We start from the raw sequence: 17,066 nt of genomic DNA on the forward strand, positions 1-17,066 counted from the left end.
CACATGTTCAACTACTAACATGGTTATGAAGTTCAGGTGTCCATATACCTTTGGCCACACAGCATGAACCCGCCACGGGCCATTAGATGGCAGTACACACCAGAGAACAGTCAAACCCTGCCACACGGTCTGCCTCGCGTGGCTGCATGTGCTGAGGAACAGTTCACACTTTATCTTTATGGTGCAGACTCAGACATTTATCCCCGCAGTGATACCAGCGTGGAGAGGAAGATAACCGGGTCATAAATGATGTAGCGTTAGGTAGGTAAAAATCACACACATAAGACTGAGCTCGTTTTATGGCCCATTTCTCAGTTTGAATATTGTAAAAACCGAGACGGACAGATGTCATAGGCCTATTTAGTGTTTTAATAAAGCCGATCGCACGCTTGGTCTTTCTGTTGTCACACAGCTCTCAAAGTATAAAACAGTGACTTGACGGAAGCGACTCAGCGTTTAGCATTTACCTCTCTCTTATCTTTTTAAGTCCCGCCGCTGGGTCGACATGCAGGTGAACTGAACGCGCCGCTGTTCAAACACTGCTGGTTTATTTATGGCCGTTAATCAAACACAGCCACGACAAAGGAATGAGATGTGATTCAGAGTTACTGACAGGCTGCTCTTTTAAAAACTGTGGGAAAAGGCAGAGAGGGAAAACACAAGCTGTGCAGGTGACAAGGATTCAATTCTCAGACCTTTTCCTTGACGAGTGAGTTCATGTTTGATTATCTTCTCCGGTGCGCCTGCTTCCGGCTCTCCAATTTCCAAACATAACAAACTGAAGGAAATAAAAGCCTATTTTCAAGCGCACTTTTGAAGTATGCTAATCTGACGTGTGTGTTTTGGGTTTTTTAAATGTTCATTGGTATTACAGAATTTTAACAAGTCAACTCCCAAGACAAAATTCTGTACTCTTATTTTTGGCCTCAATATCTCATGTAGCACACAAAATGAAAACATCTGTATAACACTATGTAATACATCGGAGAGTAGCATCAAAACGTTGTGTATGTTCGTCACTGTGGCACCTTAAAATAATTAAAATGAGTCAAACAGAAAGGCTCCTCAAACCGCAGTCTGCGGTGGCCATTTTACTCAAGATCACACAAATAGCAGTGAAATAAATGTGTAATTTATGATGAGGTCAACAGTTGAAATGATGGTAGACTAAGAATGACTTTTGGAAACTTTCAATCATTTATTGAATTATGCTGAATCACTGAGTCAGACTGTTACATCACTGCATTACTTAAACTTTAGAGGTTTACGTCGCTTTTACAGTTTACAGTAATCATCTAAAATATTTTTGGTTTTACCCACAATTTACACTATAGCACAGCGACAGCATTTCTTTAAGCTTTCCACAACAGTTCTCAGAGAATTGCTTGCAAAAAACACTCAATGTGTGTCAATACAGTACGACTGGAAAGCCAGACAATGGAGTTAAGGAAGCCGGCAGCAGCAGAGGGACACATTCTGCGACATAACCTCGGAAAAGCTCGGTAGCATGACCAGACATGCGGGCATGCAAGGATCTAAATGTTAGAAAACAAAACTAAAGAAAGAAAAACCCAGCAGTGACAGTGCACTAAGCAGTGTGGCAGCACCAGCTTAGGCAGAACAAAAGAGCGAGCAGTCAACTGAAAGCTTATTGCATTGGACATGTGTGACAGTAAAGCGTAACGTAGTGAATGAATCAGCACCCTGGACAAACTCACGTGTCGCAGGAGGAAAAGCACGGGTGTAAATAATCAAACAAATGATGGCTGAATGAAGGCTGTCCATTTAGCTGCTTCAGTGTCGGGGTCCTGGTTGTTGTTGTTCAAGCTGGCGGGCTGTCACGGCCTACAGGGACACACTGAGTGAACGACACTGGTAACATCTGTGTTTTTCCCAGCATGACATGTCGAAATGTCTGCTGGCCTATTCGGAGTGTGCACCTTTTTGTAATGTTACATTTCTCGAATGACATCAAAACCACAGGTTGGTAATGGCTGTGCCCGAGGCATCATCAATGTCAGTAGTCCCATGTGTGCTGTTCCTGCTATGACAAGTCAGGTGGTCTGCCAGAAATCTGTCAAAGTGTGTCTTAAGGGCGTTTTCAAACCTTAAGTTAAGAGTCAGTGAATGAGTCACTGTTTTCCCCCTTGGTTTGGTTTATTTTATTTTAATTGAAGCAAATTGATCATTAAAAGTCAGGTAAAAAAAGTTCGCTCTGCCCTCCGCTAGCGAGAAGGAAGACGCACGAGGAAGACCTTGGTTAATTTTCCGGCTAGCTGCTAGCGACCGTTGATGAGGGAATGTCGAAAGCATGCCTTGTATTTGGGTCAGGTCGAGGTTGGATCACGTTACCGCTTCAGATGAAGCGCTCCAGAATTGATTTGTCGCCGTGACAAGAATGCGTTCATTAGTGTGCCAACGCAAATGTTTTGGTCCACACCTTATGAATGTGGTGTTCACATCTGCCCAAAGAAACTGTAAACTGGGAACATGAGCCAGAGTTCATTTCAACCGAAATAAACGTACTTGATGAGAAAACAAGACAAATTAAGGCCAATGATATGACAAAATATCAAAGAAATTTAAGAAAACCCAGGAGCAAATACCTTCAAAACTATTCTTGATCACGGCACCTGTGAAAATCCTGACACAAAATCATCTTTTATAAAAATGAGTGTGATTGACAGGAGAAATGATCACAGGTGCAGAATTTGTGCCACCGTTAAGCCCAGGACTGAAGAATGGGTAGATTTCCTCATTGAAGGAGCAGCCAGTAAAGGAGTAGAGAAGATCTGCGGCATCTACGTCGTAAAAGGAGACCAGACCCTCCTCATAATCCACAAACACTCCCACCTTCTCGGGCTTTGAATTTAAAGAGAGATGTAGAGGCGAACCAACAAGAGCTGCGTATTCGTCTGCATTTTTCAACCACATAGTCCACTGGCCATTTTCTGGGCACAGTGGGATTATTCCCTTCCTTTTGGTCGACTTTTTGGCCACTCCTAAAGTCCATCTGGTCTTCCCTTTAACTTCCGCCTCAAAGTAAAATCTTCCAGAAGAGAAACTCTGTTTTCCTAGGACACAACAACTAGGATTAAATCTCTCAGGGTTGTCTGGCAGATTCTTCTTCACATCAACATGACGTACTTGTTTGCCATCATCAGACAGGTTCAGAGCAGGATGTGCTGTATCAGGATCCAACGTCACATCCACCGCAAACTGCCTGACCCTGTTTAGCTCGGCCTCATGGAGCAACTTCCTCATCTCTTTGCAAAACGTCTCCTCCAGTTGATCCACAGCTTTCTTCACAGTCCCCTCATATGATGGTGGACAGATGCTGACCTCTGCCCAGTCTTTGGTGGTCGGGGCAGCGTTCAGGGACGAGAAGTTCTGGAGGAAGTGGAGTTGGTCTTTAGAGCAGGAGAGCCGCTCCACCTCAGCGCGCCTCCTCATCAGCTCAGAGATCTCCTGCTCCAGCTCTTGGATGAAACCTTTGGCCTTTTTCTCTGTCGCTTTTTGCTTCTCTCCGATCATCCTGATGAGCTCATCCTGGGCTTGCTCCAAAGACTGCATCAGAGTGGTGAAGACCTGAACACCATCTGCCAACTCTCTGTCTGCGGCTTCCTTGCTGAGCTTCGCCGAGTGTTTGAAGTCCTGAATCTTCAGTCGTCTCTCCTGGATCATCCTGTGAATTTCAGCCTCTCTCTTCCCCAGCTCGACCTTCTTTCTCTCAAATTCTTCTTTCAGCGGAATGACTTCATGCAACTTGTGGTCTAAAACAGGGCATAGCATGCACACGCAAGTTCGGTCGGTCTTGCAGAAGAGCTCCAGAGGTTTATCATGTATGGTACACATCCTGCCCTCCAGGTTCTCCACAGGATCAGTTAGCTGATGTCTCTTTAGGCGTGACGCTGTCAGATGAGGCTTCAGGTGAGACTCACAGTAGGAGGCCAGACACACCAGGCAGGACCTCAGAGCTTTCATTTTAGTTTCAGTGCAGATGTCACAGGGAACCTCTCCTGGTTTGGCTACTTGTTGGTCTGAGCTGCTCTTCCCAGCTGACTGTCTGAACTGAGCAGCCATCTCAGATATAAAAGTGTTGACTCGCAGATCAAGCCTTTTATAGAAAGGTTCCTTGCATGAGGGACACTGACACTGGCTAGCACTGTCCCAGTGCTGCATGATGCAGCTTTTGCAGAAGTTGTGTCCACATGGCAACGTGACCGGATCAGTGAACACTTCCAGGCAGATGCAGCACAGGAGCTGCTCTTCAGTCAGCACACAGCTGGTAGCTGACATGTCCACACTCTAAAACCAAGAATTAAATCTTGATATTACAATACTTTTAGTTGCACAGTTGCCCTCTGACAAAGTTAAAAGCTGGATCACTGGTCTAGTCCCTAAAATCATTCGGACTGATTTCATTTCATACTTTCATAGCATACGTAACTGACATGCTCTCGTGTTCAGTGTGAGCACAAATATAAAAACATGAGAAATGTCCTGAATACAGCCTATATTGTATGTTATATTCATTGCTGTTTAAACACAGTGAATCACCAACCGTACTCACCGAGGTTTGGGGAAGACTTCCTCAGCGGAGTTCACTGCTTCTTGGACATTGTTCTCTTTCTTTCTCGTGCAGTACCACAGCTCTGTTGCTGTTCTTCAGTCTTTTGACTCACACATGTGGACTTCACTCTGTAATGTTTCTGTTGATAAACCAGTTTGGGCGTTGCTCCCAGGATGCCTTCTAAATGCGCTGTTTCTCATTCCTCAACATTCCTCTCCTCTTCTGGCTCAGGTCCAAGTGCAGTCAAATATTTTTGGTTTTTATCTTTGTTTGTTTTCAGGCGCATAAGTGAGGGGACTCTTTAGGAGGGACGGAGATTGTAACCGAGACCGAGACACAGATCCTGAGGGTCCTCAGGCCAGATCCAACTTTTATTTAGTGTACTCTGGTCATAGGTCCCTGTGCGTCAGGATGTCAAAGTGGACTTTCTATCAGATCTGCTCTGGTGCGTCATCGTCATCACAGGAGAAAAATGTGTTTTTTCAGAATGAGAGTGTGTGGCCTGTCGAGTTCTGGAAAGGTGACATATGTTGCTGCTCTGTATGATTGTAGCTGCCCCTTGATTGGAGGAGGATCATGCTGCTGCCAGTTTTGGTGTTCTGCCTCTGTTTGGGTTCTGCGGGACCACGTTTTGGACTGGGTCTAATTATTCTGTGGTCTTTTCAGATCGATTCTGACTGAAATAAAAAAACGCATATTGGGTTTGGGCAGACTTTTAACCCTCCCGTTGGCCTCATATTCTGTACACACACACCGTGTCCTCGTGTTGAAACTGTGCCGCCTCCATTAAGGTCCCGATTACCACCTGTGGGGCAGCATGCAAGTGTACAGCCTTTGCAGATATATTTCTAACAACTGCAGCACACGCTTCCCTGCTTTGGGTGGGACGTCGAGGAGACTTGTGTCGCGCGTCACAGTGGTCATCTAGCGCCACCATCTGGTCAAAACTTTAATTTGTCCAATACTTGAGTTTATGACCAAGCTATTGCTACTATTAAGTGACTGGGTGGGGCTTCACACACATGCCGGAGTCCATCCATCACTCACACTCTCACAAACTCTCACACACACACACACACACACACACACACACACACACACACACACACACAGGCTTTGCTTTAGTCATTCTGGATTGTCAGTCTCATTCAGGAATGACATTAATAACCTTCCTGTATGCGTGTGTTTTTTTGTGTGAGTTGACCCACATTTCTTAATGACTTTTCTAATATGTTGTGAATTTATAACGACACTGACACCTCTAATATATTCTTAATGACCTTTGTAATGTGTTTTGTGTGTGTGTGTGTGTGTAATAAGTTTTAAATGGATGAGCTCCTTCAGATTGCTCTTGTACCAGACTCATGGCTATCGAACCGCTACGCCGGCTGACACACATCAGCACTAATGATAGAGGGTGAGAGACAGCGGGAGAAAAATCACAATATTTATTTTTTCTGATGGTTTGGGTTTGTTTGGCCTCTTTTTTTAGTCTATCATTAGTGTTTTTACTATTAGTATTATAGATACAGATAGTGTTTTCTTTCTCTGTGGATACAGAGGAGACTAATACTGCTGAGGTAAATTAAGGCAGTGCTTTACCCCATTTGATGTTGTTTATTTAATAAATACAATAACCATTGTGTAAAAAGGACAATTTGCCATTATACAGGGGTTCGTGTGTTGGATTATTTCTTGACTGGGACCAGGAACTTCTTGGAGTCTCCACAAATTGCCGAACATCTGCTCAGAGCTAAGATATTCTCTGGCACAAACCCCCCCACCCGTAAAACTCTCTGTAGGGGGGTCCAGCCTGCTTCCAGTCTTTGTGCCAAGCTAAGCTAAAGGTGTCAAGGTGTCACGGTGCTGAAGTGAAAGACGCATCCTGAACCAAACCGAACTGCCTGTTTGCTTGACTGGAAACACTGAGCCTGACACTGTGTTCACGTTAACCGATTACAGTCGCCAAGGAGAAGGTACTTTACTTCGTTTTGCCCTAAACAATCGGCAGCGAGCGACATGTCCGTCCTGCCAGCGTCACTTTCAGGTGACGTGGAAGCTGTGGTGGCGAATATAGGAGCGGCCGACGTTTGTCATGTCAGTCGAAGAAATACGGAAAACTGTCCATTGCTCTTAATCCCGCCCATTAGGCTCTGATTGGTCGATTGTTTCTTCAGCTGGGGAAACAGCCATCAGCGAGATGTAGGCAGTGATTCAGGGGTCTGGAACCGGGCTAGGCAGGATCGGCAGGTGGCTCGGGCATGGTACCGGACTGCCGGGGTGAAGAGGAAGCTTTCCATGAGGGCTAAACTCTCGACTGACGAGTCAGGTCACATCCCGGCTACGAGCCAGCTTCAGAGCCGTATATTTGCAGGAAACCCTCCACACTTCCAGTTCTGTGCCTGTGAGAAAAAGACGAATTCATAAACATTTTACAAACATCCAGCAGTTGTCTCTTTGTGTCTTTCCTTGCTTAGTCAATTTCTAGTCAAGTGTCAAATTAGGCAACGATGAATAGATTTTCAAATCATCATGATAATGTGAAGCTATTGCTTCACGTAGAGAGGAGCCTGTTGAAGTGGTTTGGGCTTATGATTAGCAAACCCCCGAGATGTCTCCCTCTGGAGGTATTCCAGGCGTTTCCAACTGGGAAAAAAAAAAAAACCCCAGGGAAGACCCACAACGCACAGAGGGGATTATGTATCCAATTTGGCCTGGGAATGCCTCAGGATCCCCCTTAGGAGGAGCTGGGGATACCCAGGGAGACGGGCATCTGGGCTACTTTAGTGAGCCTGCTACCACCCTGTCTGTGACCTGGATAAGTAGCAGTAAATGGATGAACGACTGGATAACAGGTAGATTTACGGACCAGCTGCAACTGACTCTGTGACAGTAGCGTCAGTTAAATCCTACCCGGCGCCTGTACTCATTGCTGATTGATTGTTATTTGCATCATCAGCGTCTGTGAAGTCCTGACAGGCCTTTTCTGTTTTTTGCGTTGGGAGCAGAATTACTTTATTTTACTTTGTCTTGGTTTGGCAGTTGCTCTTGATTCCTCTGTGAGGGACAAATCCTTTCAACGTCGCGCTGAAGCTCTTGTTTTTGACTTATGGATGAAATGTTGAAATGTAAACCGAGCGCTTGATGCAACGTTTGTCCTCGGTGGGTTGTCTCAAGTCTTTATGTTGCTCCCAATGTTTCCCATTGTTTGTTTGCTTTTGATATTCACATTTACATACATAATGTGGAAATAACACATGCATTTTTAATTTTGTACGAGTTGTTTTCCATATGAATAAACTGTATTCTGAGTGTGTGTTCACTTTAACTGCACATCCTGAAATTCTACAAACTAAAAAAAGATTGAATAGATTACACGGTTGATGTAAAGAAGAAATGAAAGAAGAAATGAAAGAAGAAATGAAAGGTGAAAGAAAAGAGAGAAAGGGAGAGGGAAAGGTGTGAGTGTGTGTGTGTAATGAGGCCTGACTTGTTTAATACCTCGAGGCGAGGTTTGCTTTCTGATGCCAAAACACAGGCACACACACACACACACACACACACACACACACACACACACACACACACACACACACACACACACACACACACACACACACACACACACATTGAAGGCAAGGTAATTTTTTTAAAATGACAGCACTGAAATACAATTACGGAGATGAATGAGAGCTGTCAATCAACCGAAGAGGGGCTTTGTTTACTGTCTGGGGGGAAAAGCACAACAACAAGGAATGTCACAATGAAAAGAACAAATTTCATCCAGTTTTAGAAACAGGTGTTTTCATCCGACAGAACCGTCGTCATGGAGGGAAAGCTAATAATCTGCTTCTGTGGGTTTCCTGCTCCTTTGACAGTAGACTGTGTGACGCGGGAACAGCTGGATCCACGGGGTAACATCATTCACTATCACTGTCTGGGAGATGACTCCACGCACCCCGGTAACCATGGCAACAGTGTGGATGCTTCGCGCTAGGTCACCGCCTTCTGCAGATGTTCCATTTCCACTGGAGTCGGGGTTAACAGGTATGCGCCAGTTGTGTTATTTAGTGGATCAAGAGCGGAGTTATTAACGCAAATCATTAAGTCGTTGAGACATGAATATGATCTATGAGGTAAATTAGCTACGGCGTCACCGGCTGATTTGTTTGTTAATGTCAGGCATCGTTTTATTCTGAAAATCCTGTCAGCAGCAGCCTGAGCGGAACAGACGCGTAGGTGACAGGTGAGCTCTGACGTCCTAGTGAAAGATCTTGCCACAGGTTCAGGAGCCGAACGAAAAACGACACAAGAAGTTTCTGACATGATGAAGATGTAAAGCAAAAGGATCGAGCAAACCAAAAAAAGTAAGCCTCTGTTTAAAATCAGAGAAAAAGTCACCGTACAAGTTATATCGGCAAATACATAAAACCTCAGGCGTTTTATGTGTGTATGTCTACATACAGTATGAATGAGAGAGGAGAGACTCTGGCAAATTATTTCGCCTGTCTGAAAAAAAAAAATGGTGCAGAGTTTCCCCGAGCAGTGAGGGAGAAAAACTGACATTCACATTCAGACGCCAGACTACTGTCAAAGTGATGTCACCGTGTTGCCAGGTCTCAGCGTTTGAGTTCGGCGGGCACGGCGACGTCGCACATCTGGGTTTCTGACTTCACTGAGAGGTTAAATAATTTGGTTGAGCGCCGCATATTCACATTTGGACAAATTAGACAGGAATTGCATCAAAATGAAAACGACGTGTTTACACCCATCAGCCACGGCATTAAAACCAGTTACCGGTTTACGTGTTGTGGCTGATTGGTGTATGGGAAGGCAGTGCACAGTGCAGTGCAAAAAAAAAAAAAAAAAAGCCCAAAACACCTGCACAAACACATAGTTGTCTCCAAAGGTGTTTCAGCCTTCACCACCTTCAGCCTTCAAACCTCTGCTAATAAAACCCACGGGACCTGGTGTCTGTGTGCCGTGTTGTTGTCAGTGTGTGTTTACCTCGTATCTGCATGTGTGAGTAATCCCCCCCCCCCAGAAATCATGAAGGCGTCACCTCAGCTGTTTCACTCTGAGCTTTTGTTCACATGAGCCTCAGTGGGAGACAAGTGTGTGTGTGTGCGTGTGTGTGTGTGTGTGTGTGTGTGTGTGTGTGTGTGTGTGTGTGTGTGTGTGCACAAGTGCAATCTGAAGGAGCTCATCCATTCAAAACTTATTAAACACACTCACACACACACACACACACACACACACACACACACACAGGTGTTAGCAGGCTATGTTTAGCCTGCAATTTTCATGACCAGAAGTCCTTGTTACCGTGGCAACCCTCAGAGACAAGAGGTCAGGTAAAATTGAATTAGACTCTCTCTCCAGCCGTTTCTCTCTGTTGATTTTTTCCATTTTATTTTCTTTTTTGAGTTTTCACTGTAAGGCTGTATAGGCCGCTTTTGTCGAATACATCAAGTGGTTCTTCTACACACGTTTTAAACACAGATTAAACTTATTTTTTATACTCTGAGGACTAGATGGTTTGTATTTTTGTCCATTTGAGAAATTATATTAAAACATGAAATGAGAAACCCCCCAAAAAAGTCAAAGAAATGCTAAAAATCTACTGATTTCCCACATAAAAACATATAAATGTACAGTTTAAAGATTTAAACCCTGCCTTCTTTAAAAAGTATCCAGACGCTGACTCATTTCGAGACACTGACTTCCAGCAGCAGAAGGTGTGAACAGAGACGTTACATCCTTAACGGGGTTGTACGTGATGCCAGAGATGGTGGTTGTATGACACAGGTCCCGCCCCTCCATCCCAAAAAGCCAACCGTCTGCTTTATAGCAGCCGAACAGGCAACCGCGTCGAGCCGATCGACGAAGCAAGCGCACAGCTGGGGTTCACGGCGGCCTCAGCTGATGCTGTGGCAGGAAGGAGCCTGTCTAGAAAATGTCCAGGGGAAAATGATTGTGTGATGCAACAGCTTTTTTTTATTCAAAACATCGGACGTGCATTCTGGCATTTATTCAGGTGCTCTGGTAGGATGCGCTGACGGCATCCCGTCACAGCCGTGAAAGTCCTAGTGAAGACGAAGCATTTTTAGATCTTCTTTCGGGGCAAAAAGCGCTTTTTAAAAAGGTGATTCTATACATGCAGTTTTTATGTCCCAGTGACCACTGAAAGTGAAGCAATGGCTCTCTCCACATTTATTTAGATAGAAACCTGGTCTTGTTAGCCCAAAATAAACTGGGCGTTGCCAATATGGCTGCTGAGTGGCGAGACTAGCTCATAAGGACTCTGGGCTGAAACAAATGGCTGCAGCTGGGTGTGACATTTTTAATGAATGTGTGGTTCTGCCAGTGACTCCACTCCAGCATCGTAGCATAGCGTTGTTCTTTTATCTATCCATGTATTTTCGGCCACTTACCCAGGAGGTGGGTAAAGTTAGCAGCAGGTTAGGTGAGATTTGTTGGCCAGATGTCCTTCTCCCCTGATATGTCCGTCGACTCCTCCAAAGAACAATATACAACACAATAACGACAAAACAGTGGTATGTAGCTGGAATGAAGTACAACCTAAATTACTTGAAGAAAAGGTTGAACTTTATTTTCATATGAACGAGTCAAATTTCTGTGTAATGCGAAAGGTGTCACTCCCAGAGATAAATCCACAAAGATCTATCACCAACTTTTAGCCCCTTTCAGCTCCTAGTTTTGGTTTTGCGATACATTTACCGTGTGGTTCAGTCTATCATCAGCCAGTCAAGAGTTAGTCAGAGACCAGCTGGTGAACTTGGTGGAGCATGTAGCAGCTGAAGAGCCAGATGTTTCCCTCAGGAGCTGGTGGAGACCAAAACCAGAGCTAAAAGAGGGGGAGTACTGGACTGAGATTCATCAGGTTGGACACAGAGCAGCACTCTCATTGGATGATCGTGTTGCTCTTTGTCTGCTGGATGTGGACATAACAATATCCCCTTTTACAACTTTTTGTGTTGCCCCCAAGTAGCAAAAAAATAAATAAATTAATTAATTAATTAATACTGCTTTAAGAAGGCAGCGGGTTTATATGTAACTTCTGTGTCATCCAAACCTAAATGGACAGTTTAAATATGACTTTGTCAAGAACAAACTAAATGTGAAACAATGCCCTTGTGTTTTCAAGTAACTCTATGTGACTATAGGGTCTCATTTATCAAATCGTGCAAGAAAAACCATCTTACATCTGTGCAGAAGAACTGCCTATACCCACAAGAAAATTAATATTTATCGCATGAATGTATGCACAGCTGTGCACCATCAGCAGTGATAAATGCCACGCACTCTATAGGGCTACGCTCATGCACGACAGGGCTCATTTGGATAAAGGATCACCCCGGACACGATGATGTCCCTTTTAAAAAAAAAAAAAAAAAAAAAGGTTCTGGTGGCACACTTGTCGCTGCCTACGTGGAACGACAAAAAAAGGTTATGCAAAAAAAACAAAAAAAACAACCCAAAAACGTTAATGACAGTGAGGTACAAATCCTAATTAATGAAGGAGTCAGAATCAAAGGGTTTTATTGGACAACAGAACAAAAAAGAGTTTGTGTCTGGACTTCAGCCAAACAAGAGTTGCGCCTTGTTGGCCTCTGCAAAAGGACACTGAGTTCCTGGCACAGATCAAGTAAGATTACCCTCAGCAGATGAAACTGAATATCAGCGACTCTTCACTTTCAGTGAGAAGGTGACTGTGCTCCCTAAAAAAAAATAAAAAATAATAATAATAATAATAAAGAAAAAAAAATTGCTCTTCGATTGCCAAATCCTCCAGTAAGCTGGCATTCAGACTAAACTCAGCCCTGCATAAAGTCGCACATTGGGCCGTGTTCGTGGCGGCGTCCCGCTTTATTTACCACTGAGAAATGAAAAAAGTGGTCCACGAAGTCCAGTTTGGAAGAGATCCGTAAATTTCTCAGACTCTAAAAAACACTGCACAGAGGTTATAATACTTGCAGAGAAAGAGAGAGAAATGAACAACTTTGGAAAGCTATCAACGCGGTGTTATGTTTTGTCACAACGATCACGGTAAACAGTAGAAATATGATGTTCCAGGAATTTGCATTTGCATGCAGGTGACCGGCCAACACAGCATCGGATGCCAATGCAAAGGTGAGCCTGGTTCAACTCTTTGTTGTTGGACGCCGCCAGACTGGCCCCGTTGAAAGGAATGAGCGGGCTGCGTTTTCACGCAGGGCTAAAGACGGTTTGAACGTGGCTCAAGGCGAGCTCAGCAATTGTCTTCGTTATTCCTGCAGTTTTTCTTTTTTTATACGATTTGGCTCCTATTAAAGTTGCCTAAAGCATCTCTCCTCCGTTGAATTTCTTTGGTGCCACCTGCGTGGACATGATTTCTGCACTGTAATTGTAATTATCTTCTCCAACAGGGAAATCCGCGATAAGGAAGGGTGAAGAGTTCCTCTAGATTTACGCAAACTCTCACAAAACAACTTGTTCCCGAGGTTCCACATAGCTGAAATTTCTGTTTAAGTACACACACACACACACACACACACACACACACACACACACACACACACACACACACACACACACACACACACACACACACACACACACACAGGAAACCTGTTGCCTGCAGAGTCATCACTATAATGTAACAGCATAAAGAATACGCACAGTGTGTGTGTTGTTATTAATTAGCCTGTGGGTGGAAGTTAGAGCACCTCTGCCAAACCCTCTCTGAATGAAAAACTTTTGATTAAATGGTAGAGAGAGAGAGAGAGAGAGAGAGAAACTAAACTACATCTGGCCCTGATCCCTCAGGATAAAATTCATCCAATCAGGAATTCATCAGATCTTATCTGTACCAATTCATTAAGCGTCTTCCTAACAAAACCCTCATCGGTTTTCTTACAGCGCCCATGTTTTTTCTGGCTGTTTGCTCAGAGCTGCGCTCAACGCGAGAACCTTCTGAAGCAGTTTTACAAGGTTCACCGGTTCACGGAGGATCTTTTGTGGGAACTTTGAACCTTATAAATTTGGAGTTCGCTGAGGATTCTTCTCATTCATTTATCTCGCAGTAAAAAATAAAAAAAAACAAACAAAAACCAATTGGACAGAGTGAACGACAAACCGATTATTTTGCTATTCCTAGAGATAATCTGGTACAGATTTTCTTTCTCAAAGTATATCCGTCTTCTGCTTCTCAAACGTGTTTTTATATCTGATTCCCTGGGTGATATTCTTTGTTTTCTGCTGGAGTGAACAGGACAGAGTAGCGTTACGCTGCTGTTCTTTTTTTACTCAGGAGCTAAGGACGACGATACAGCATCTGTCAGCCTGTCCATGTTTTCACCGAATATTGCAACCGATTTTCTGACGGTCCACATCGAGTGAATTCGAAAGGATTTTGTGGATAAAAGAACAACGCTATTCAAGACGAATTTTTCCACTTCCTCACAAGAAATATCAAAATCTAACAAGCAAATGAACAGGCATGAAATATTTACTCCCCATGGTCTCTCCTCCAAGTGCCATCCTCAGGATAAACTGTATGGTGCCAGCTCCGCCACTGGTGAGGCTTAAGGTCTCGTCAGTATGTTTCATTATTCTGCCGTTCATTTGCAACAAACCCAGAGGTGCAATGAATACTGCCTCTAGGGGGCACTAACAGGATTGGTAATACTAGTTACGGCCTGTTCAATAATATGACATAATCAATATTTTACCTACACATCGATATTGCCTGGTTAGATGGAAAACCTACTGACAGGTAGTCGCAGATCGGACGTGACATAAATGTGGCTGAGGTAAAGTAGCACCAGTGCTGTCGTGAGATCGTTTGTCCACCAGGGGGCACTGACAAGTTTGTTTTCCACCTGTGAAAAACATCTTTGCGTTCTGGAAAATGACCTAAACGGCGAAGCCCAAATCCTTCGTTGGGTCCAAACCCAACGCGAAACCCAATGATTTGCACATGTACCCGATGGCGAGAGGAAACGAGACCCCGGTGAGCTCGGTGGTCAATAAAACACAGAAAACACGTAACTTTGGATCAGCCTGGATCCACATTAGGGACTCAAACATTTCCTAGCTACAGCGGCATCAGCGATGGGTGTTCTGCAGGAAGCTGTTTTCACAGGCTAATGTACTCTACTCTGGTAGAGTACTCATAGTATTAGCAGTAGAACTACAGCGCAGTCAGTGCTTAGCATTTGACTGTGTTAGTCAGACATTTACAGCCATGGGGAAAGTGACAGATGAAAGCCGATGAAATTGTTTTAACGTGTCTCTCCGCTTTACGTTGAATTCCGCTGCCGTATTAAATGTAATTTCGGTGAGATATTAAAATACTAATCTCATCTTCCTCCTCGTGCTCTCTCTCCTCCACCTCTTCTTTCTCCATGGCTTTCCCCCGCGACCGGCGTCCCTCCCTCCATCTGTCTCTCTCCAGCTAAATGCCAGCCGAAATGAATATGTTAATTTCAGCGGACCGCTGGCTCGCAGCCCCGTGATCACGGAGGCTCCTGGCTGTTGGTTCAGTCTCAGCCCGGGATCTATAGGGAGCCGTGATCATTAAAAACACCGGGGGGACCAGGCCTGAGCTGATTGATGAAAAATTATACCACTCATTATGTATCGCGGAATGTAATATTATCGTATTTATCTTAATTTAAAAGAACTTTTTCATTTTTCTTCCGTTCGGCCGTCTACGATCGTTATCAGTCAGTTTCCCGCTGGGGTTCAGGAAACAAAACAGAGTCTGAGAGAAGGAGAAATGGAGGGAGGAAAGGAGGTAGAGATCAATTTTGGATGTTCCTGTTTCAGTTTTACTTCTGGAAAGAAAACTTATAGCCAGAGACGGACCTGAACTGACCCCCCCCCCCCGTTTCTAAGGTTACTCAGAAATGCCATCATTTGGTGTGTGAAAGGTACCACACACATGCACAATTTGAAGTGGTCCGGGGGGTTTTCTTTGTGCAGGTATATCCACAAGTTTTCAACTCAGAACAAATACCTGTACATGATTGAAAAGGGGAGGGAAGAACCCTGCTGATGGAAGATTTTATTTCATTGCTTCTTACAAACATTGAAGCTCTTCTTCACGGATTTGTTGTTGTTTCTTATTGCTGTTTGCGATGAATGTGTTCGAATCCGCTTTTCTCGGTCTAAGGGGCACCGTTTAAAATGTCTCACCCTCACTGGACATCAGAGAAACTGCTGTCACGGCAAAGACCGGATGCTGCGGGTTCAGATGTTAGTATTCGTACTCCTTCTCAGAGGTATAACGCAGTCTAAGCGGAACACACACACACACACACACACACACACACACACACACACACACATTTTTTTACTGAGTGCGACGTACTCTTTCTGAATATATCATTATCATTATAACACATCCATCAATCTGCTTAGAAAACACAGAAAAAAAGGTGCTCCCTTTAACTCCAGAACCTGCCTGAGAATCATTGCATTTTTAAGTTTTCATCACTGTCACAGGAATCCAGTGATGGTTGTCTGTACGTCCATGGGTTCACTGCAAACAGGAGCTGCTAATAGTGAATTCGGCTGCTTTTAATGGTGCCAATTACCAAACCCCCCCCCCAAAAAAACCCCATGCTCTAAAGTTTAGCTTGAAAATCACTAAATGACGCAGTTTTTTCTGTTTGGGGGCTGTGGCATGATATAAATGAACATGCCACTTGTAATTATCATCATCATGTTATTATTTCATTTCATTTCTACGTAGCAGCCTGTTCTGAATAAAACTGCCGTGACCTCTTGAAACTCTCTTGAGTCAATTTCTCATGTCTCTTGACCACATTCGCCAGAGTTTTTTTTTCAAACAAGCGAGGACGGATTTGCTCTGGATGTAAAGACTTTGATGGAGGTGGGAGCTGAAACGGGACCCAGCTGCGTCATATGAAGGCTCGTCACTGAGTCTTCATGCAGCTTTCAGTAGCTGACTACAACAAAGAGTGCGCTTCATAGTAAAGGTTGGCAGTTGTTCAGAAGTACACGCAATATGTTGCCTATTTTCCTCAGTAAAGGACTTCGCTTTGCTGTTTATTTCCCGAAGATAAGAGGAGGCGCAGCAGAAAAATGGAAAAAAGGTGGAGGTGGAGAAAGAAACACGAGGAAGGGGAAGTAGAGAAGGAGATAAAGTGGGAGAGGAGAAGGTAAAGAAGAAAATCAGGTAGTGAAGGAAAGGAGGAGTTAAAAAAACAGGAAAGATGGATGTAGCGAATTAAATGAGAAGGCAGTTAATGAAAAGAGGAGTTGGCAAAAGAAAAAAGGATGAAGCAGAGAAAGAAAAGGAGAAGGCACTTTAATGGAAATGGATCAGAGCCGAGGCAAAAAACGCAAAGAGAGGAGAATGAGGAGAAGAGATAGTTGGAGAGAGTTAGACAGCGTCATTATCAAGAGTCAGCAAGGTGTTTTCCTCAGGAGAGACGGGAAGTGAGAGAGCGGGCGTGTGTGT

At 44.1% G+C, this 17,066-nt stretch overlaps 1 protein-coding gene across 1 annotated transcript; it reads right to left on the reverse strand.

The window, feature by feature from the left end:
- Positions 1-1,839: 1,839 nt before the first annotated feature.
- LOC120796789 (E3 ubiquitin-protein ligase TRIM21-like) lies at positions 1,840-4,645 on the reverse strand. The gene is made up of 2 exons (XM_040139861.1): positions 4,574-4,645; positions 1,840-4,308 (listed from the first exon to the last, which is right to left on the reverse strand). The coding sequence occupies exon 2, from the start codon at positions 4,297-4,299 to the stop codon at positions 2,656-2,658; it is 1,644 nt and encodes a 547-aa protein (XP_039995795.1). The 5' UTR covers positions 4,300-4,308; positions 4,574-4,645; the 3' UTR covers positions 1,840-2,655.
- Positions 4,646-17,066: the final 12,421 nt, after the last annotated feature.

This window comes from Xiphias gladius, chromosome 2 (assembly GCF_016859285.1).
Source record: "Xiphias gladius isolate SHS-SW01 ecotype Sanya breed wild chromosome 2, ASM1685928v1, whole genome shotgun sequence".
NCBI lineage: Eukaryota > Metazoa > Chordata > Actinopteri > Istiophoriformes > Xiphiidae > Xiphias > Xiphias gladius.

Excerpts from the sequence above, each read along its gene's own strand:
- LOC120796789 (XM_040139861.1), bottom strand. The coding sequence starts at position 4,299 with ATGTCAGCTACCAGCTGTGTGCTGACTGAAGAGCAGCTCCTGTGCTGC.